Raw genomic sequence first — 23194 nt, 5'->3', positions numbered from 1 at the left:
AAGCCATGTAAAAATAAAAATAAAAAATAAAATAAAAAACATGAGAGGGTGGGTCAAAGTTCAGCTCTTTAAATCAGGGGCGTCATAAGGCCCGGGCTCCAGAACCAGCCCGCCAGACAGCTTTGGAGAATATTTAGCAAATGCATTCCCCCATTCATACCACACTGAATCAATTTATAAAAATAAAAACTTAATTACCCTATAAATATGGGACAGTATGGTCTGTGTACTAACAGGACTTTATTGGTAATTTTGCTGTTCAAACTGTGCTTCATTTTTTATTCTTTAACCCTGTAATCCAATCCAACCCATCAAAGAAATATTATAATTCATATGTTTAATAACCTTCATAACAATTGTTTTGCTATATCATGTTGTTTAAGATATATTTTGTTAGATTTTTTTTGCATCACAGTTGATACAGTGGGTGTTTTGGGCAACTTTTTGTTAACAAGAATGTGAAATTTAGACCCCCAAAAAGGTTTTGTCCATAACATTTTGAAATTATGTCAAGTATTGATCATGTTGATGAGCTCTCAGACACTCATGTAGCAAATATGATACAAATGGCATAATACGGTTAAATGTGATGTGAGGACTGAGCGCCGGCAGCTCAGCGTTTGATGTTTGTGTGACAGTAAGATGGAGACAGAGACGAGGCGTCGGCTGTTCGGTCGATTCGTTTATTATTTCCCGCACAAAAACAAATACAGCTGTTTTTAGTAGAAGGTGTTTGGTCTCTTGGTGGTGAAGCGGGGTTTGTGCTGGCGGCGCAGGACCCGGTGGGGCAGGGGGAACCTGATCTTGGAGTCCTGCAGGGAAACACAAAAGTCACACGATCAGACGTTAAAGCGCCAAACAAAGGCGCTAACGGTTGTCTGTCGCCAGCTTCATGACCGCCAGGTTTAAAGATGGAGACTCGAAACCTGGAAGAGGAATCTGGCCATTGGTGTGGCGGGTTTTCAAGCTGGAGCTGACAATGGTGGCAGCAGCCCAGAGAGAGTCCCGCCTCCTGATGAGGGAGGGCAGCGAGAGGAAGACTTACGTGGAACTGCTTGATGGCGGGTCTGCGACACTTGTTGGCGGCGATCACCTGCACCTTCATGATCTGGATTGAGTGGGCACGAGCACGATGGCGAGCTCCCATGTCACGATCTGAAAGAGAGGTTAGGAGGCAGAGCTTAACAAACAGGAAGCAGCCGCTCTGTGCAGACATCTGTTGATAAAATCTTCCACGCCCTGCAAAATTAAGGGTTTTTAGGGTTTAGATAAAAATTAAACCCTAAAAACGCTCAGACATCACCTGCTGCTCTTCGTTTCTACTAAGGTTCAATTTTTAGATTCAGATGTGAGCGAAATGCTCGCCTTCCTGCTCGTTAGAGATCATTGATCAGACGCTGGAGGAAACTGCATCAGTGATGGAACAATAATAGTTCAGTAATTTTAGATGTTTAAATTAATCCTGTTAAATAATCCAGATGATGACATTAATTCATCATTAAGCCTAAAACCTCCTTAGAGGCAGGAGTTACGTCCACACTCAGGTGTTTGACCACCAGCTGTCAGCTCAGACCAAACACACCACAGCGCTGACACACAGCTGGGTTTAGCAGCTCAAACAAAAACCAGTGAACAGGCGCTTCAGAGCGCTCGTGCGAGCTCAGCTGGACGTTGGAGCCAGGAGGTCCTTAAAACCGTGGAGAAACTGCAGGAGCACGCTCAGATGCCATGAAACTACAAAACGGAAATGATTCTGCAGATTTACTGTCCGAGGTTTCCATCGGCGCGTCCTTAGCAGAGAAATCTTCACAATGAAGAACAAGTCAGAAAAATTTAATCTGGCTGCACGCTGACCGTCGTTAATTTTACTGGCGAAAACATTTCCAAGTTTTCATCAGCAAACTTTTTTCCTGACAAAAACACAACGATCAATATATCTGCCAGGAAAGCACAAAGCCAGCTCCCCATTTCTCATGAAAACACGACAAAAGGTCAAAATCTGAAATCATCTTTAATATTTTGCTGCTGTGAAAAACAGAATCCCCACTTTTGGGATTAACCGTAAACCAAGCAGATCCAAACCTCATTCTCACCGTGATCCAGGTAAATTCGTCTGATTTCTAAAAACAGTTTCTAACGGCGCCTCGTTGGCCCGCTGTTAGTACTCACAGCACTGAGTGACGGCTCCAGATGTGGTGAGGTCCCTGTACTCTCTGTACATGTTGTGGGTGCCGCTGCGGGAGTCGTAGCGCAGCCAGATGCCGAAGTTCTTCACCTTCAGAGGCGTCTTCTCGTTGACCTGACCGGAAAACACGACGAGCCATTAGACGATGTCAGAGTCGCTAACAAGGAAAAAAGAAATGAGGGTTAAACAGAGACTCACCAGGCCGCAGTAGACGATCTCTCCGGATGCCTTCTTCATCTTCCTCAGCTGAGAGACAAAGTACCAGAAGCGAGACTTGGCTACGATGTGGTTCGGGGCGAAGATCCTCATCCGGTAGAGAGGGGGGGCGGGGTTCTTAGCCGAGGGCAGCAGACGCCCAATGACCTTATACTCCCTAAGCTGTGGGAAGAAAATGAAGATGCGTCACATGTAGGTAAAATGATCAAAGCAACAACAGCGAGACAACAATAGGACATGTTGATCCCTGAATTCACTTTCAGAGGCACGACAGCAGCAGAGAAAGGCGACAAGGACCAAGTTCCTGTTCGCACGCCAGACAAAATCACGCCACAAAAACGGCGTGACCTTTGGGTTTGGGTGCGTACGGAGACATCACAAATGACACACAAGCTACAAATAACATTACTCACTTAAACATCACCAAAAACAAACTAATAATAAAATAACAGTTTCATTTTCTTACCACAAACATTCAAACATGATTAAATTATCATTAAACTGACGGATCTGAGGTGTGTGTAGTGGCATTTTGGCTAAAAAACAAAAACAAAACTTTAAAATGACTTCAGTTTTTATTGATATCTTAAAGCTTTTTTGAACAATTATATTTTAAACTACAAATAACACAATCCTCTAAAAATTTGTGTTTTTCTATTAAAAACAAGAATCCATAACTGTTTCCTTTTATCTTATACTTCCTCGGGGTTAGGTTGGGGGTTTTTTGCTGTCATCATTAGCCGAAATCTTTCTTAGCATTTCCTATTTCTATCACCACCACAGGTGTGCACACACCTGCCACTGAATTATTGAGTATCTGGAGAAAACCTTAAATTGGGCTTTTTTTAAAAAGAGGTTCTGCAGCCGCTCCATTCAGTGCTTTCTATACGGATTAAAGGCAGTTCATTGAGTCCGTGTTTCAGTTTGTGCTGCCAAGCCTTTGTGTCTGTTTCTGAACACTTTATATCAACTCCAGTTCTGGCCTACAGTGGAGAATAACTGCTGTGAGCTGGAGGAGTTTTTACGGTACTCATTCACTGACCGCACTCGCTTTGAAAAAGCAGCGATTCTACAAAAAAAAACTGTTTAAGACTTAAAAAAAAAAAAAAAAAGCTCCATAAAGTCCAGATATTTATAAAACAATGATTAAAAACTACAGTTCCTACTAAAAAACCGGCTCACTATGCCTGGTTAAAAAGCACGCCGATAGCTCGGGTCAGAGATGAACTCACATTAGCTGCTAACGTTAGCTTCTACTAGCGCAAATCAAGCTGCGCTGAAATTAAATCAGATTAAATATGATCAGTGCTACTGCTGGACCGCTTTCCACACCTTAAGCCGAGCTCATTTTCTCAGTGAAGGCGTGAGAGCTCGCACTCTCTCCGGCTGCAGCCCTCAGTTTGAGCCCAGTCCACATGGTGCTGACGCCATGTTGTAGACGCGAACGCACCGGGGTGAAAAGACTCAAATTGCCGCTTTAAGTCGCACTTTATGGAAATAGCTCTGCACGAGCCCCTCAAACTAGACGTTATTTTATTAAATGTGCTGTTGGAAGCCGCGTGTGAAGAGTGAAAAAGTGTAAATTTACGGTTTACGTACTGTGCCGGACGCCTTCATGGTGCCTCTCGCTCACTGCCACAGTAAAAGAGGAAGCAGCAGGGCGGAGCATGCGCACGTCAAATGGAGGGCGGAAGTTCCATAGAGGTGCCGTCCGAGTTGAGTTCCCCCCAGAAACCGAAGAAGATAAATTATTGACCCATAATCTGTCAAACATCTGTCAAACAATCTGTGTCAGCGATGGTATGACTTCATTCTGAGGCTAAAATCTGTTTTTAATGAAGGAGGGTTAAATGGCAGGAAGCTCTGGACTGATTATAATACAAGTGATTTCTTTATTTGAAATATATCCTCTTTATAATCCTGCAGCGTTTTACCAGAATAATCATGAACACTGGACATCAAACACACAGATGTATGTTTACATATATCTGTCTATATCTTAAATAGAAAGATATAGTGCTTATCCCTATATCCTTATAAGAAAGATCAGGCTTCCTGCTGTTTAATGAACAGCAGGACGAGTCTTCAGTCAGCACATCAAAGCACGGAGGAGAAAACAGGCTCGTGGTTCAATCCCCGTTTAGAAATACTGTTTTAAGACCACAAAAATGTTACAAAATAAAGAGTTTGACCAAGATGGTTTTTCCACTGCAAGCAGGTGGAGCTGAAGAAAGAGAGCTCCACACTGATATGATCAATATGAGAGTCGATCACTCTTGAGTATTGATTTATTATGTCACACTCTGATTGGATGCCTGAGTGTGGGAGAATCAGCTGTCAGCTGTGTCCTGTCATGTGCTGTCTGAGGGAGCACATCTGTTCCACATGCTCCTTCAGATGTTTACCTGCTGTAAAGCTGTGATCTGAACTCTTAAATTCAAAGTAAAGTGTGCACTCTTTCTTCCTGTGGCATGATTATTGTCATCACACGGTTACAGGTGTTCACATACTCATGGAATCTTTAACCTTGTATAATTAAAAGAAGAAGAAGAAGAAAAAAAACAAGAAGAAGAATGTATTATCTTGGTAAATGTATTCTTTAGTGTCTTTTGACTTCATAAGAAACAGATCTAGTATCTATGTGCTTGCCTATAAAAGTTCATCTTTCCCATACTGAACCCATCTTGTGACTTTCATTAAAGAAAACAAACTAGATGTTAAATCTGTGACCTCAGGAACAACACAAAGGGCCTACTGTGTTTTCTGTCCTGTTATTGTCACCTTTTAGCCTTTTGTATGCCTGATTTAAAATAAATAAAGCGGTCTTGATTCAACATCTCCATGTCAATGAATCTACTGATCTAATGAAGCAAAGGCTGTGTAAGACAGAGAAAATGACAGTTCCAGCTGAACTTTAACTTTTAACCTCAGAATTAAATCCAGCCAAAATTCAGTCTGAAGCTTCTCTGCAGTCTGACAGCTTCACTGAAAAAATACATAAATAAATAAAATTAAAAAATCAAGAAAAGATTGCACAAACAGAGGAATTAAAATGCTAATGAAATGTTCAAAATTAGAGTTAGGGTTCACTTGTTGGATCACTTGTTTTTCTCAGTCCACTCCTTTTGAATTGATGCGTGGAGCTGGCTACAGCCGAGGGGAATTCAGTTAGCACATTTGACGGTAACTGTAGTTAAACTTGGGATGCTTGCTGAGAACCCAATTTAGACTTCGTGATTAGGACTGTCTTGTTACTGGGAAACATTTTTATTCACAAATGCAGACATTTCAAAGCTAAACCATGTATAAACAGATGGCTGAATGATCTTAAACTCTTGAGTAAGTTGCTAAAACATGTAAATGACAAGAAAGCCTGTAAACTTGTTGTACTATTCAATAAGTTCAGTTTATGTTCAAAGGAGGCCTCTCTATTTGAGATGTGGATCGTGATTTCCCTTTTTATTCTCATGGTCTATGCCTATACTCTCAGATTTTACATTGCCCTTTCTTTCTTTCTTTCTTTCTTTCTTTCTTTCTTTCTTTCTTTCTTTCTTTCTTTCTTTCACTTTTCTTTTTCAGTTCTTTTTTTATCTTGTAGTAATGCTCAACCGTAACAACAACAGTTTGTTTTTGATAAAGATCATTAAAAAAATAAATAATTTAAAAAATGTGCACGTTTTGCTGACGCAGTGACGGCGGACCCTCTTCCGGGTCACGCGCGGCGAGCCGGAAGTGATCGTGCGCGGACACGCTTCGTGCAGTGGTACTCCCGGCGGCTCTGTAAGGCGCTGACGGAGAAGAACCACCGGAGGAGGACGGTTTCATTAAGGTAGGATCTCATTCTTCTTCTCCCCTCTGAGCTCTGTCTGTGAACTGCAAACGGGGCTGAGGCTTGCTGAGTTTTTTTGCGTGAGGCTTAAGTTGCTGTGGAGCTCGCGGAGCCGCGGGCAGGTAGCCTCACCGGGCCGTCATAAACCGGGGAAGAACCTCCCTCGGCTCCATCCGCTCCCCCGCACCGTCACAGCCGATCTAATTAAACACCTTCGGGTGAAGTCGGCGGGGTTTGGTTGAGTTTCAACCATGCGAGGAGCGCCCTCCGCCCGCCCGCGAGTTCAGCGGCTAGCAGGCTAGCTGGCATTAGCAGCTAGTTTGTTCCGATGTGAAGGTGTTAGCTCGGAGCTAACTGACGAAGGTGGGCTTCATCCAGGAGCTGCGACATGGAGATATCCGCCTGGGGCTCAGGTGTTCGGTAGAGATGAGACCGTGTGCTGTGGGTGGTGTTTCGGTGTAAACATGGAGGCTGGAGTATTGGCCCCGTGTTGCATCACCCTCGGTCTCCGTCGTCCACAAACGCCACCCGAGCTGTCACTGCGGGCAAGAGCACTGCCAGCTCACCTGGACTGACTATCAGCTGGACACCTATTTACCTGTCATAGTACATAGCCAACGTAATTCAGTCTGTAATTTTGATTACATCTGGTTTTATAAGAACGCTGGACAAATTCTCTAAATTGGGCCAAAAGTGAATGGAGTCTGGTAGAGAAATGCCCGTTTTCTACAGCAGATTACCCATGTGTTATTACTGTACAGCAGTGTACACCTACTCGACCACGTACTTGGTGAATTAAAAAAAAAACGAAGCTAATAAGGTTAAGAAGAGCACCCAAACCTTTCTTTATTGAAATATAATAAAAAGTGAATGGAGTTTGGTAGAGAGGCGCCCTGTTTATCCAGCTGTGTTAATAATCAACTTAATCATCCCACCCTTGCTCACATGTTTCACTGAAACTACAACCTAGATCTGATGTGTTTATCATCACTACAGTGCAGAATCAAATTTCCACTAATCTGATAAAAAGGGAATGGCCTTTGGAAAGAGCCACATCTCTGGAGCCTTTCTTTTTGAGTTATTACTTTTATCTGACAACATCAGTCACATACTTTGAGTCTTTTATTCATTACATTTGTATTTACAAACAGCAACAACAAGTCTTAAGTACACAAAGGAAAGAACAACGGACAAGATTAAGAAAAGGGATAGAAATAAGCAAGAAGAGGCAGAAAAGGAAGAGGAAGAGTTTTTAAAATGGAGGAATCAAGGGGAGAAGGAAGGAAGTAGGATATGAATGAGGGAATATAACTAAAGTAGGATGAAGGAAAGGAAGGACAAATTAAAATAAATAAAACTTTAACGGCACTAGGATGGGAGCAAGAGATGAAAAACAGAGTTCCCTTTCAGTCGATTCACTCGGTACAACACATAAGTATGGGATATCACGCCCTCGCGTGTCCTGGCTGAAGAAACCTTTATTCACGCCTTTACGGCAGATGACGTGTGATGACACGCGCAAGGCCCCGCCCGCACATATAGCCGCTGCCATCACCGTCATCCCTCAGTTCTTACGCTCTTCACCTCGCTGAGAACACCTCTGCTGAGTTGGGCTAGCTAGCTACTGCTAGTTAGCTCCGTTGTCTGCCAACTTGAACCTAGCTTAACTGCCCCTGTTGGTGTTAGCCTCCACCGCCCAGCTGGTGCGTAGGCTGCCCGCGGAGCGCTATTTTCAAGTTTTTCTTGTGCAGCGTTTCGCTTTGCGTTTTGGGAATGGACTCCAAACCGAAGCGAGCAAAGCAGAAATCTTCTGTTCGCCCCTGTCCTCAGGGATGTGGTTTCTCTTTGCACGACAGCGACCAGCACGATGCCTGCCCTGTCTGCCTGGGGATCGTCCACGCTAGGAGAGCGTCGACGGAGCCCGAAGCTTGTGCGTTTTGTCGCCAGCTCCGACGCTCGACCCTGGAAAGACGGGTGACGTTTGTGGAAAGAGTGCTGGGACGCTCGGCTGTCGCACGGCATGACCCTCTTCTTTCCGAGTCTGGAGCCCCGGCTTCGTCCGAGTCCGAAGACGAAAATTTTCAGGTCGATGTCCCCGCGATTAGCTGGGCTGACCACATGGAATACGTTGACGGGTTAGCCGATGACGGACCGGAACCATGCAGGAGCGCTGACGGGCTTCAGCCTGGGTTGAAGCCCGCCAGCGCTCCCCAGGAAGACGATGACGTGCTGGACATCGGCCTGGACATCCATGGTTTGTCGGAGGATGAGCAGGAGAGCTCATTGTCGACCCAATATGCCGCCGCTGCTGCGCCGGTCGGCCACGATGACACCTCTCTTTTCTCCCTGTTTCGCCGTGCCGCTGAGAAGCTGCAGGTGGACTGGCCCTCTCCTCCACCAGCTCGGAAGCCGTCGCGGTTTGCGGGTTTTTTCCTTCCACCGGAGCCCGCAACGGCCAAAAACTGCCTCCCCATGTTCCCAGACTTTCTCTGCGAGCTAACAGCGTCATGGGACAAACCTCTGTCTACCCGCGTCACTGTGCCCGGCTATGGACAGTACATGGAATTGGACGGCGCCGAGGGAGCTGGTTTAGCTAACCCACCCCCTATGGAGCCGTCTCTGGCTGCTTATCTGGCCCCGTCCCATAACCATGGTGTCGGTGGCCCCGCAACTCTGCCGTCCAAGCACTGCAGATTCTCGGCCTCGCAGCTGGAGAAGATTTATCGGGCTCAGGCCGGCACCGCTCGAGCCATGAGCTCCGTCACCATGCTCCAGACGTACCAAGCAATGTGCCTGGCGGAGCTTGGATCGCTGGTTCCGGAGGACAGCCCGCTGTCACCTCTTCTTAACGAGGTTAGAGTCACCACGGATTACATCCTCCGTGCGTCTTGCTGTGCAGCGCTCTCCCTGGGCAGAGGGATGGCTTCGACAGTGGTGGCGCAGAGGCACCTGTGGCTGACCCTCTCCGACGTCCCTGATAGAGACAGAGCTGTGTATCTGGACGCACCAGTGTCTGCGGCTGGGTTATTCGGACATTCACTTGAAGCCATTCAGGCTAGATTCGATCTGAGGAAGAAGCAGACGGAAGCTCTGCGCGACATCATCCCCAGACGCCAGCCCCAGCCCAAGCCCACTGCTAGCTCTCACAGGCCCGCCGCTCCTCTGACAGCTGGCAAGAGACCGGCGCCCACTGCTGGAGTGGGAGGGCCGCTGGCGAGAGCACGTACTCCGGCCCGAGCTCCACGCCAGTCGGCCTGGGGCAAAGGCCGGGAGACGCAGGGAGACGCTGCTCTTACCCCTCTGTTGCCGCACAAGAGGTGCCGCTTAAGTTCTGTTCAGGTTGTCAGCCCCAGAAGGCGCTGCACTTCCCTATCGCGGTCTCCCAAGCACATAACCCCTGCACACGGTTCAGATGTGTTGAATGTTCAAGCGACCACATCGAGTGTTCCCGCTGTTTTTCATCGTTATGCCCCGGAAAAGGTGCACCCAACAAAATGTATAAATGTACATGTTCCCATGTTGCAATCAATAAAGAGTGTTGTTTACTCTCAAACAATCTCAAATGCTCAACCTGCAGGCGAAATGAGCCAGGTCAGGCAGGGGATGCAGTCCCCTGCAGACACACTGGGGGGCGACGGCGCCCCGCCGTCAGTGCTGCAGGCCAGCCGGCTGGCTGCTCACTTCCCTCAGTGGCGCGCTTGCGCCCCCTCTCCGTGGGTGCTGCAAACCGTTGCCATGGGTTACCGGTTGCAGTTCCGGGTCAAGCCGCCTCGTTTCCAAAGAGTCGTGAACACGATTGTCAACCCCGAGGCAGCCTTGGTACTCAGGGAGGAAATACAGGCGCTATTACAGAAGAGAGCAATACGGGTGGTCCCCGCTTCGGAGACGGACAAAGGTTGGTACAGCCGTTATTTTGTCATTCCGAAGAAAGGGGGAGGGCTTCGTCCCATCCTCGACCTGCGAGTCTTGAACACGTACCTGCGAACTTACAGGTTCAAGATGCTAACACTCAGACAGCTCCTGAGTGCAGTCGGCCCGGGAGATTGGTTTGCGACAATCGATCTAACAGATGCTTATTTTCATGTCGCTATACACCCGAAACACAGGCAGTTTCTGAGGTTTGCGTTCGAGGGCGTAGCCTACGAATACCTAGTGCTGCCGTTCGGGCTGTCGCTCGCTCCCCGCACCTTTACGAAATGTGCCGAGGCAGCGCTAGCGCCCCTCAGGCAGAGGGGCATCCGCATCTTGGCCTACCTGGACGACTGGGCTCTCGTGGCTTGCTCCAGAGAACAGGCGGAGACGCAGCTGTCGCGGGTTCTGTCACACATTCAGACACTGGGGTTCTCTGTGAACTTTCAGAAGAGCTCGCTAATCCCAGGTCAACAGATCGCTTTTCTCGGTCTGGAAATATGCTCTCTTTCCAGCCGCGCACGGTTGTCAGAGCACAGAGTGGCCGCGTTTCATCGCTGCCTCGCTCAATTTCAGCTGGGACGCAGACTGCGTTTCCAGACGATATTGCGCTTGTTGGGCATGATGGCATCTATGATCGCCGTAGTGCCGCTTGGGCTGTTGAAAATGAGAGCGTTTCAACGCTGGATTCTCTCTCACCGTTTGTGTGCTTCGCGTCACCTCCGGAGGAGGCTGCCGGTAACTGCGTCTTGCATGCTAGCTCTCCGTCCTTGGAGGGAGCCCGGGCTACTGCACCAGGGCTCTCGGATTGGGAGGGTGTTGTTTCGCAAGGTGGTGTCCACAGATGCTTCCCTAAGTGGGTGGGGAGCGCTGTGCGAGGGTGCGTCAGTGAGAGGGATCTGGTCCGCGGCTCAGCGCCAGCTGCACATCAACCACTTAGAGCTGTTGGCAGTGTTCTTAGCTCTAAAGCGTTTCCGTCCAGTCCTGCAGGGCCAGCATGTCTTAGTCAGGACGGACAATTCAACAGTGGTGTCTTATATAAACAGGCAGGGAGGAACACGCTCTCTTCCCCTGTTGCAGCTGTCTCGCTCTCTGCTGTTATGGTGCAGTGTTCATTTTCTGACTCTAAGAGCCACCCATGTCCCGGGCCACCTGAACCTGGGGCCAGACCTTCTCTCCAGGGGGGGTCCTCTGGTGAGAGAATGGAGGTTACACCCTTCAATAGTGGCTCAGATTTGGGATCTATTTGGCGAGGCGCAAATAGATCTTTTTGCTTCCAGGGTGAATGCTCACTGCCCCCTGTACTTCTCCATAATCGACCACGATGCACCCTTGGGCTTGGACGCGCTAGCGCACCAATGGCCAGACGTGCTCCTGTATGCATTTCCCCCAGTGGAAATGATATCTCCAATTCTGGAGAGGGTGCGTCGGCATTCCCTCTCTCTGATCCTGGTGGCCCCTTGGTGGCCCGCGAAGTCGTGGTATGCAGAAATAATCAGCCTGCTTGCAGCAAGTCCTTGGCAGCTTCCTCTCCGCAGGGATCTCCTCTCTCAGGCGGGGGGGGAAGTGTTTCATCCGCGCCCGGATCTGTGGCACCTTCATGCTTACCTGCTGAGAGGTTAAACTTGGTTGCTAAGGGTCTGCCACCTAGTGTGGTAGCGACGATTCAGAGCGCCAGGGCCTCGTCTACTAGAGGCTTGTACGCTTACAAATGGCGAGCCTTCGAGCGATGGTGCCAGGACCGCCACACTCTCCCATTTCAGTGCTCTATTGTGGATGTTTTGACATTCCTGCAGGAGCTGTTGGATAAAGGCCTTTCGTTTTCAACGATCAAGGTTTATTTAGCGGCTATATCTGCTTGTCATATCGGTTTTGACGGGGTGACACCAGGTGCGCATCCCCTCGCCGTGCGTTTTCTGAAAGGGGTTCGCCGGCTGAGGCCCGTGCTTAAGTCCAGTGTCCCGGCTTGGGACTTGTCTTTGGTGCTGGAGGCCCTTTGTGGCCCTCCGTTTGAACCCGTTGAGTCGGTAGATATGAAACTTCTTTCGTATAAGACCGCATTACTTCTCGCTTTGGCCTCGGCGAAGCGAGTGGGGGACCTTCATGCGCTGTCTGTGCATCCTGCCTGCACACAGTTTTCTCCTGATGGCCGCAAGGTCGTATTGCGTCCGAATGCCGCCTATCTTCCCAAGGTCATGCCTGCATCTTATAGTTCAATGGAGTTTGAGTTGCTGAGCTTTTGCTCCCCTCCTTTTGAATCTGAGGAGCAGAGGAGGGTGCATTCTCTTTGTCCGGTGCGTGCGCTACGCACCTACATTGAGCGCACTCGGGATGTGCGTTTGGGTGACCAGTTGTTTGTCTGCTTCGCTAATCCGAATAGAGGTAGAGCTCTGTCCAGACAGAGGCTGTCCCACTGGATTGTGGAAGCTATCTCGCTGGCATACAGCACCGGAGGTTTTGCGTTGCCCCACGGGGTGGGAGCTCATTCCACCAGGGGGATGGCGACCTCATGGGCTCTTTTTAGAGGGGTGCCTGTGGCTGATATTTGTGCAGCGGCTAATTGGGCGTCGCCGCACACTTTTGTGCGGTTTTATCGGTTGGACGTTACGGCCCCTTCGGTGGCTCATGCTGTCCTTTCTGCTGGGTCTACCACTCACTAAGGATGTGGTGGTCCCGTTCCGGTTCGGTGGCTGCTCTGCGGGGCGTGTATATAGGTCCCATACTTATGTGTTGTACCGAGTGAATCGACTGAAAGGGAACGATTAGTTATGTCTATAACTTCTGTTCCCTGAAGGAGAGGAACGAGGTACAACACAGGGTGGCCCCACTGAGCAGTTGGCTCGGTGAAGAGCGGCTATCGAACTGAGGGATGACGGTGATGGCAGCGGCTATATGTGCGGGCGGGGCCTTGCGCGTGTCATCACACGTCATCTGCCGTAAAGGCGTGAATAAAGGTTTCTTCAGCCAGGACACGCGAGGGCGTGATATCCCATACTTATGTGTTGTACCTCGTTCCTCTCCTTCAGGGAACAGAAGTTATAGACATAACTAATCGTTTTTAACTAAATGTGATGTGTGGTTTTGTTTTTGTTTTGTTTTTTTAATGGAGTCCATTCACTTTTTATTTAATGGAGTCTGTATGTTTTCCTGGGATTTCTGATTATTCACTAAAAATAAGTCTCTTGTGCTTCTTTAACTGTAACCTTAATAACTCTAAAGCTGATCGTGTTTCTTTGGCTTCTGCTGAAACAGTTTACCTGAACAAATGACACCTGAAACCTGTAACTGCCCTTAAATCATCTAATTAATCTGCTTCAATCTCACTAACCTGTGCTGTGACAATCGTCTCTTTCCTTGCTGCAGATGAGAGAGTTCTGGCCGGCAGCAGCAGAGAGGAGTGAACTAGCCTTGGAGGAAAGCTAACCCACGAATGGCCTGCCAGTCTGTCGCTGTAGTCATGGACGAGCAGGCCCTGCTGGGGCTCAACCCGAACGCCGATGCCCGCTACAGGCAGAGGGTGAGGCACTACCACACATCGCCACTGATACCCCCCACCCACACACCCAAAACGGTCACAAAAATCAAGCAGGATGGGTTTACAGATGCATGAGTTGAAAATGGTTCAAAGATGACACGTCAGGAGCTGAAAGTAGTAAATCTTACTCAATGTCACGGGTACTTTAACAGAAGTAACGCAGCAAAAATGAGGTTAATCAGTGGAGTGAAGGAAGAGTCTGGGTACTGAAGCTTCAGGTTGTTCAGAGGATCTGGAGGAATAATCACGAGATCAGGTTTAAATCTCTGCTAGAGAACGAGGATGCTCTGCACCATGAATGCATCCGGCCAGCCTGACAGATTATCTGCCACTTTCACTTCATCCTGCAGATGTTTACAGGTCTTTTCTCACTGTGTTTGTGTTTGAGCTGGTACAAAACTGCATTTAGTCATACTTAAACACGCTGAAGACACTTCTGTTGCTCCGTTTCAAAGATGAGACACAAACCACACGGTGCAGAGCTTCCAGAAACACGACTTCTTAGTTAAAGACAGCGTTCAGGTGCTGAACTGGCCTGCTAAAAAAACATCTGGAGCTCCATCAGCGTCCAATAGAAACAAGATAAGCAGAGCACACTCAGATCAAAACCTGACATCAGCACCAGTAAACCCTCTGTGGATGTAAAGGTGCAGGAGAGGAGGAGGTGTGAGAGCTGCTTGAGTAGAGCAATAGCTGGTGATGTCATTGATGTCGCCCTTCTGTGTATTTCCAGGCTATCGCTTACTTCGAGCAGCTGAAGGAGTCTCAGGACGCTTGGGAGGTTTGTGCTGAGGCTCTCGCCAAAGGGATTTACAGGTGAGTGCCCCGCCCACACACCACAGGTGTGTTAGAGTCGTACCTGCAGCTGTTAAATGCATTTCTGTGTTTCAGTGATGACCACGTCAAATTCTTCTGCTTCCAAGTCTTGGAGCATCAGATCAAGTTCAGGTGAGAAAGAAGCTTCTTCACACGTGATCACATGATGAGTATTACCTGCTGGAGCTGCTCTCACGTGTGTGTGTGTGTGCGTGTGTGTGTGTGCGTGTGTGTGTGTGCGTGTGTGTGTATTACAGACATTGCAGTTTGAGTGCTGTTCAGCAGCAGCTCATCAGAGAGACTCTAATGAAGTGGCTCCAGTTTCAGGTATGTCACAACTTTGTGCCAGTTTAAACATCACAGTAATTTTCACTGTTTTAGTGGTGCAGATTTGAGCCTCGCTCACATCTCCTCACAGACTCGCTGTCACGTCTTTCGTCTCTTCCTCTTCCCCGCAGCTGATGAACACTCAGCCCGAGAAGGCCTTCATCAGGAACAAGGCAGCACAGGTGTTCGCCCTCACCTTCGTCATGGAGTACATGACTCTGTGGCCCAAGTTCTTCTTCGACATCCTGTCCCTGGTGGGTCTGAACCCCCACGGAGTCGACATCTACCTGAGGACACTGATGGCCATCGACGCCGAGGTGGTGGACAGAGACATCCTGCACACGCCGGAGGTCAGAAAGCGGATCATGATGGGAAAACTTTTGGTGGTGTTTTATATTTGTTGCTGAGTTAGAGAAGGAGAGCAGGCTGATGTGGGAGGAAGAAGCCTCTGCAGGAAAGGAAACCCGCAGAGCTCTGGCCCACACGTTACTCACAAAAACAGACTGGTTTCTAAGGAAGAGTGGTCACATGACCCAACAGGAAATGTGTCATAGGAAGCGTTTGTAGCTTTGGTGATGATTTCGCTGCATGTATTCCTGCAGGAGACTCGCAGGAACACGCTGATCAAAGACAGCATGAGGGAGCAGAGCATCCCCAGCCTGGTGGAGTCCTGGTTCCAGATCCTGCAGACGTACCAGCAGTCCCACCCCGAGCTCACCTGTCAGTGCTTGGAGGTGGTCGGAGCCTACGTGTCCTGGATCGACCTCAACCTCATCGCCAATGACAGGTCAGAACAAGCACGGGGAGAGGCGTCGTATACATGATTTCTGACCCTTGGCCATCACGTCTCACCTGTTTTTGTGTTTTCAGGTTCGTGAACCTGCTGCTGAGCCAGATGTCCATGGAGGAGCTGAGGGAGGAGGCCTGCGACTGCCTGTTTGAAATCGTCAACAAGGGAATGGATCCAGTGGACAAAACCAAGCTGGTAGAGTCTCTGTGCCAAGTGCTACAGTCAGCAGGCTTCTTCAACGTGGAGCAGGTTAGTTACCATGGATACAAGGAACACGCCCATCACAGCCACAGAGGCTCACGAGGGTCCTGAAAATGTCTGACAGTGACTTAAAGCACCGTTCTGCTGTTTTTATAAATATTTCCAGCTGTGACTTAAATGTAAACATGAAACATTTCCATTGTCCATCCATCATCGTTGTTCACAGCCTGTCCAGAGCTAATCAAAAGACACCAAGTGAAGAATAGCTGCTGTAGATCATCGTTTAACACAAGAATATTTTACTTAAAGGAAAAAAGCAGCAACACTGAGGCCTCAGTTCTACAAAAACTCAGTGTTTATGAAAGGAGGATTTGGTGTTTGTGGTCTGACAGCTGGTTCGTTAAACATGTATCAGTTTAAAAATTGATTTTGTTTTCTTAAGTTTGCAGCGCTGAACTGTTCCTGCAGAATGTGTTTCCGTTACAGCTTCATGTTTATGTTTCCTCTTCCTGTCCCCTTTAGGAGGAGGATGTGGACTTCCTGGCCAAGTTCTCACGGCTGGTGAACGGCATGGGTCAGAGTCTGGTGCTGAGCTGGACCAAGCTGGCGAAAACCGGCAACGTGAAGGACGCAGCGGAGACGCTGCAGGCCGTGGAGGCCAAAGTGCCTCTGCTGGTGCAGCTGCTGGTGCACGAGGATGACGACATCTCGGCAAACATCGTGGGCTTCTGCTACGAGTACCTGCACGTCCTCAAACAGGTGAGGCTTCTGAGGCCCGGGCAGCTTTTCTAACTTTTAGGAACAAGTTTAAAAGTGAGAACATGTTAAAAATTAGGGACCTTCGGATCTCACAGCAGTGGTTTAAAATGTTCTGAGGTTGTTTTCTGTTCATAGCTTCCTCAGCTGACGGACCAGCAGAAAGCGAACATCGAGGTGAGTCTCTGAGCGCGCTCAGTGCATTCTCACGTCTTTATCTGAGGGCAAATCATTAAAAAGTTTTCTCGCTGTCACCATAGGCCATCATGCTCGCTGTAATGAAAAAACTCACGTACGATGACGAGTACAACTTTGAGAACGAGGTGAGTTTCTGTTTCTTCCTCTGTGAGGGCGGGGCAGAGCGGCAGGCATTACACCTGCTGTTGTTGTTTCTCAGGGCGAGGACGAGGCGATGTTTGTGGAGTACAGGAAGCAGCTGAAGATGCTTTTGGATCGACTCGCTCAGGTTTCACCGGAGCTGCTGCTGGAAGCCGTCCGCCGCGTCTTCACCAACACGATGCAGTAAGAAATGTTTTGATTTGTTTAGAGAGGTGGGAAAAACGCAGCTGCCATGTTTCAGCTGTAATATCTCCTCTTAGGAACTGGCAGACAGCACCCTTCATGGAGGTGGAGGTCGCCATCAGGCTGCTCTACATGCTGGGTGAGGCCTTACCGGCGGCGCATGGTGCCCACTTCTCTGGAGACACGGCCAAGACGAGCGCCCTGCAGGACATGATGAGGACGGTGAGTCACATGACCGCTCGGCTGTGGTTCGGCGCCTGTGCGGCAAAATTTTAAACGCGTTTTCTTTTTGAACCCTTAGCTGGTTTCCTGCGGTGTCAGCAGCTACCAGCACACCTCCGTCGCTCTGGAGTTCTTTGAAACGGTTGTGCGATACGACAAGTTCTTTATCGTGGAGCCACAGCACATTCCTGGCGTGCTGATGGCGTTCCTGGACCAGCGAGGCTTGAGACACAACAGCCCGAAGGTCCGCAGCAGGGTGGCCTACCTGTTCTCCAGATTCATCAAAACCCTACAGTGAGTCCAGCTTCACTTGCTGCACAATATCACATGTTTCAGTTTCCAATGGCAAGCCGTTGCCATTGGAAGCCATGTGATGCCGTTGATGCGGCAACAGGCTTCACAAGTGTGCGCTACACCAAGAATAACTCCACCACAACAAAATGTGATGTTTACACAGAAAACAGCAAAACTACAACCTGAGAAAATATTGTTTCATAAACTCTTTGAGCTGTACCAGCTTCTTTTTAACGTAATAAAACAGAAACTACAGCTGTCGTTTCGTTCACAGTAGCCATGGAAACACAAACTGTTAGATCAGATTTGTGAGTTTCTTGTGGTTGCCAGCAGGTAGATTAACAGCAGTGGTGAGTCCACACATCACAAACATTTGGGACGAGTTTTATTGTCGTGTGGACGACAGCGTCCGGAGGGGGACGCACTGAACATGTGCAAACTTTTGTATGTAAAACTACATGTCTAGCCATGTTTTTAAAAGATAATTTGTAATATTTAGTCTTTTGAAATCAGATGATTCTTTTTCTTTCTATATTACCACAAAGACAAAAAAGACATGAAACGTGTGAGCAAGTTGCCCTCTGACGCTGAACCTGTTCATCACTCAGGCTGGAGTCAGTTTCAGTGGTTTATGATGACGGTTTCGATCTGTCGGCTTTATCAGGTTTTGACCTCCAGCTTTCACTGGTGTGGCTCTCAGCTGTTTATTTATTAAGATTTCTAACCTCCGCTGTGGTCATGAGTAGAAAGAATGATGCTAAGGAACTTAGCCTCAATCTGGAAGGCAGAGTGAGGTGGATCTGACCAGGAGGCCCCCTCAGTGAGGCCTTAAGGCCCCGAGGCGTCTGCTCAGGCTGCTCCATGACAGAAATATAGAATGACACTCATTACAGTCGGATGTGAATCTAATGTAGTTAATGAATCCATGAACGAAGAGTCTGATTTAAGAAAGAACATACGAATGATTGAAAATACGCTCAGTTGACTTTAAAACCCAGTGTTCGTTTACCGCTCTCTGTTGGCAGTAAACACATGAATGCCTTCGTCGAGGACATCCTGACGAGGATTCAGGACCTGCTGGAGCTCACTCCACCTGTGAGTATCACAACACCGCCTCTTCTTGCTGTTTCCTCCTCCTATACTAACTCATGCATTTCTCTGTCTAGGAAAACGGTTTCCCGGCACTCCTGACCAGCGACGACCAGCTCTTTATGTTTGAGGCAGCCGGCATCCTCATCGTCAACAGCGAGAGCCCTGTGGAGAGGAAGCAGGCACTGATGAGGAGCCTGCTGACACCGCTGATGGACGCCTTCCGCCTGCTACTCACCAAACTCCCCCAGGAGACTGAGGAGGAGCGTCAGACCGCCCTCGCCGACTGCCTGAGTCACGCCGTCGGCTTCGCCAGGTCAGAATCCATCAACGATCTATTTATTTATTATTCTGTCCATCGCCACGGCGTGCTACTCACCTCGCCACCGTCTGTGGCATTTCAGCCGGACCAGCAAAGCTTTCAGCAACAAGCAGACAGTGAAGCAGTGTGGCTGCACCGAGGTGTACCGGGACTGCCTGCAGGCCTTCCTGCCCGCACTCAGCTGCCCCGTGCAACGGAGCGTGCTGCGCAGCTCCGTCCGCTCGTTCCTGCACCGCATGATCATCTGCATGGAGGAGGAGGTGCTGCCCTTCGTCCCCGCTGCCTCAGAGCACATGCTGAAGGACTGCGAGGCCAAAGATCTACAGGAGTTCATCCCGCTCATCAGCCAGATCACTGCCAAGTTTAAGGTAAGCCGCCGCTGAACCAGCACCAAACCTTCCTGCACACTCTGACTCGCCATCCTTAACAAACTTCTCCTGTTGCCACGGCAGCGGCAGGTGTCTCCCTTCCTGCAGCAGATCTTCATGCCCCTCGTCCTTGCCATCTTTGAGGTTCTGGCACGCCCGGCAGAAGAGAACGACCAGACAGCGGCACTGGAGAAGCAGATGCTGAGGAGGAGTTACTTCAGCTTCATCCAGACCATCGCAGGAAGTGGGATGAACGAGGTGATGGCCAATCAGGGTGAGCGCCACTCAGCATGCCAAGAAACACGTAGACACAGAAGTAGGGTCTGAACCTCACAGGGGAGGGCTCATTCAGGGAAAGGAAGCATAGAAGGAATGAAGGGAAAAGGAAGGAGAGAAAATGGATTAGGAAAGGAAGAAGGGAAGGAATGAAGGGAAAAAAAGAGATGGTAGGAAGAAGGAAACAAATGAGGAAAGGAAACAAGAGGAGAAAACGGTCCAGAATATTTTTTTCTTATTATACTTAAAATGAAAGAACAGGCCAGAGTTAAATGTTTTGTTTCCAGGGGCAGAAAACATGGAGCGCATCGTGTTCACCATCATTCAGGGCGCTGTCGACTTTCCCGACCCCATCGCGCAGAAGACCTGCTTCATCATCCTCACCAAACTGGTGGAGCTGTGGGGTGAGTCTGAAACATGACCTCGACAGGAAGTCGTGTCCTGTGAGCAGGAAGCTCGTTTTCTGTCGCTCCCTGCTGGTCAATACAGGGTGTGAGCTTCACTCTGAGCTCTTCTTCTTCTGCAGGAGGTAAAGACGGCATGGTGGGCTTCCCCGACTTTATCTACAAACACATCGTCCCAGCCTGTTTCCTGGCTCCCCTCAAACCGACCTTTGACCTGTCAGATGCACAGACGGTCCTGGTGAGTTTCTTTAATTCCACCTTTAATAAAAGAAAAATCGCGTTTTGGTGACAAGCCTCAACTGTTTTCTTTTTTTCAGGTTCTGTCGGAGTGCGCTCTGACACTGAAGATGATTCATCTCAAACGGGTAAAAATGTGTTTTTGTGGTTGACCAAGCTTTGTTATGTGTCACCGCGCTTCCACTTGAACACGTGCTGTTTTTGTTTCAGGGACTCGAATTCATCCAGTTCTTGCAGCAGGAGTACCTGCCATCACTCCAGGTGGCCCCGGAAATTTCACAGGTCAGAAAAGCTTAAACCCTGACGTCCAAAAATACCTCGAGACGTGTTCCTTTATTTATGTTCAGTTTTATTCATTTCAAAGTGTTTCTTTATTTAAATATGTTTAATAATTTTGTTCTTGCATTTTTTTTCCCGCCCTTGATAGTTTCTTGTTGGTATCGTAATATATAGTTTGACCCTGCTGACTCTCCGTACTTTGGACGAACTGTGGTTGAACGTTACCTAGTGTTTGACGTTGGACAGGTGGGTGTGTCAGAAAGCCTGCTAACAGTTTGTCTTTTCTTTTATCCATCAGGAGCTCTGCCAGGTTCTCCAGCAGCCTGACGTCAAAGTCCTGAAAAACTACATTAAGGTACGAGTTGTTGTTCTTTCTTGGTTTACGGCCGAGTTCACCTGTTTCATTTCTACTGATGACCTTTTTTTTATGTCAACAGGCGTTCTTCCAGCGAGGAAAACTGTAGGGAAAAAACCTGGAAGTTCACGGGGACTGAAGGACTCTTCACAGGAAGTGGTCATACTGCCACTCAACAATTGAAAAATACAGGACCTTAGCATAGGCGCTGCTCTTGCACTTAGAATTAAATGCATAACAAAGCCCAGCTTGTCTAAGTCGGGGAGGCGGAACGAAGCCTGGTGAAACCCCTCCCTCTGAGATCAGCAGATGTGCAGGAGCGCCACGTCTGCTCAGAAACGTGGAGAACTTTGTGGACGCCATGAGGAAAGGGCTTTTTTTTTTTTTTTTTTCTTTTTCAGGAGAGGATGCCTCTTGTCGGGAAAAGATTGGGTAATTATCCTCAGTGACCTTCTAGGTTAGAAGAATCGATAGCTTTACACTCACATTAGAAACCACATTTCAGAACAGGCTAGACTGAGTTTTATAAGAAGGAAGAATAAAAAGGGCTGACGCATTATTCTTATTTAAAATGTGGCTTTTTGTTTTGTTTTTTTTAAACATACATGCTGAGGATTGCACGGTTGGTTTTAGGTTTGAAGTGAAACGTTACAGCCCGACTCGATCTGCAGATCAAGTATTATCTTGTTACCTGATCAGACAGAGATCCTCGGCGTGGATTTTAAAACCGAAGACGTGACGGAAATAGACACCACATTTTTGTTTGCTGGAAGTGGCTGACTTTTTTTTTTTTTTTTTTTTAATTTCAGATGGAAATGAAAATGCAATGGAGGAACAAAGTGTAAATAAGAGAATAAGATGTTAAAAATGTAAATAAAATTCCTAGGTTTAGTTTCTTTTTGTTTTTTAAATATTCATTCCCATCTGGAAACCATGTGCGGAGGCCCATTTATGCCAGGGAAAAAATGTAATATAAAAGTGAAAGTTTCCGATTTGTGGCATCAAAAGTTTATACAAAAAATTAAATATGCGTTCTTAAAACTTTTTGTTTATAAATCAATGGAGTATTCAATTAAATTCACTTTCAGAATGAACATTTTATTCCAGGTATTTTCTTATAAATGCAACTTGCTGAGTATTAACACAACTTTGTATTTGTTTTTTGAATTTTCTTTTTGGTTACCTTATGGGGACTCAATGCGTAAAAATTTGGTTTCCATAATTTCATAAAAAGTGAATATTTAAACTTACTATAACGCGTGACTTTAAAGTAAAACTATAAATTTCACCGATGAAACTTTTATACAAAACATTTGACCCACACCATTAGTTTTACTACTTCAATACAAAAATCATGTAAATTGAATTAATCAGTACATGGTTATATTTATTATTGCACTGACACATCTTTAAAAAAAAAAAACATTTCGTTTGATAAATTTAAAAATTACAATTTGCAAAGGTTGCAAGTTACTCTGTTGTGACTTAAAAGCTTGCTGTGGCTTTTTGTTTGGGTTTTTTTCTCGACCTTAAAGTCACAGTTTTAGGTTGTTTGAAATTAAAATTTTAACAGGTGTGATGTGAAAGTAAACATAAATATGTTTATTATTCCAAAAGTTTATCCGGTTATTAACTGCTTTGATGTATTTAGTCAAACATGAGTGACTTTTTTTTTTTTTTGATTGAGTAATTAACATTTTTGATGCAGTTTCTCAATATTTTGAGGTTTGCTGTATTCAGTTAAGTTGTGAGTTTCTATGACTTTCATAGATTTTACATTATTCATATCATCAATTTATTAATTAAATATTTTGTTCTAGTCTCTTATAGTTTAACGTTTGGCAATTGAAAAATGTTTTTTCGGGGAAGAAATTACTTATTCTGAGTATTTGTACTTTTGATGCCTCAAATCTCAAAATCTAAAACTTGAAGAAAAATCTGAACAATAATAAATGTAATCTAGCATTGAAATTGTTGTGATTTATTCAGTAATGCTGATTTACCAAACTTAAAATTTGAATCTGTTCATCTCTAATTTGGACAACTTTCATTCCTTTTTCTTGGCATATGAGGACCGTAGAAATCGGAACTAAATCATGCGAATCTCCTGTAAAAACAGACCGTTGCTGTTTGCAGAAGCAGCTCGATTAATTTTATATTGCAGTGACAATTCAGGACAATTCATTATGCAACACTTTTACTGTGAAGGAGCTGCTAAACAGTTATAACTGTCCTGAAACAGCAACAATCTGTACAGATGCT

The 23194-nt window shown here is 47.1% G+C and overlaps 2 protein-coding genes and 1 non-coding gene across 3 annotated transcripts; 1 reads left to right on the top strand and 2 right to left on the bottom strand.

The window, feature by feature from the left end:
- Positions 1-664: 664 nt before the first annotated feature.
- Positions 665-4082, bottom strand: rpl18a (ribosomal protein L18a). Its single transcript, XM_026146660.1, has 5 exons — positions 4001-4082; positions 2384-2563; positions 2170-2299; positions 1046-1155; positions 665-812 (listed from the first exon to the last, which is right to left on the bottom strand). Exons 1-5 carry the CDS (start codon positions 4016-4018, stop codon positions 720-722), a joined length of 531 nt encoding a protein of 176 aa, XP_026002445.1. The 5' UTR covers positions 4019-4082; the 3' UTR covers positions 665-719.
- LOC113009830 (small nucleolar RNA SNORA68) lies at positions 2637-2768 on the bottom strand. The gene has a single exon (XR_003270254.1). It is a non-coding gene; the product is annotated as a small nucleolar RNA SNORA68 (small nucleolar RNA).
- A 1997-nt stretch (positions 4083-6079) lies between the features above and the next one.
- Positions 6080-21504, top strand: xpot (exportin, tRNA (nuclear export receptor for tRNAs)). The gene is made up of 24 exons (XM_026146615.1): positions 6080-6230; positions 13503-13656; positions 14408-14490; positions 14566-14622; positions 14748-14817; positions 14949-15167; positions 15420-15604; positions 15688-15856; positions 16331-16567; positions 16703-16741; positions 16825-16887; positions 16962-17086; positions 17164-17308; positions 17388-17602; positions 18628-18697; positions 18769-19007; positions 19096-19381; positions 19466-19655; positions 19945-20061; positions 20184-20299; positions 20379-20426; positions 20509-20580; positions 20876-20932; positions 21015-21504. Exons 2-24 carry the CDS (start codon positions 13570-13572, stop codon positions 21039-21041), a joined length of 2916 nt encoding a protein of 971 aa, XP_026002400.1. The 5' UTR covers positions 6080-6230; positions 13503-13569; the 3' UTR covers positions 21042-21504.
- The last annotated feature ends 1690 nt before the right edge of the window (positions 21505-23194 follow it).

Source organism: Astatotilapia calliptera, chromosome 17 (genome assembly GCF_900246225.1).
Source record: "Astatotilapia calliptera chromosome 17, fAstCal1.2, whole genome shotgun sequence".
NCBI classification, from domain to species: domain Eukaryota; kingdom Metazoa; phylum Chordata; class Actinopteri; order Cichliformes; family Cichlidae; genus Astatotilapia; species Astatotilapia calliptera.
Note: the sequence above shows the minus strand (reverse complement) of the source record. Positions and strands in the feature narration are given on the sequence as shown.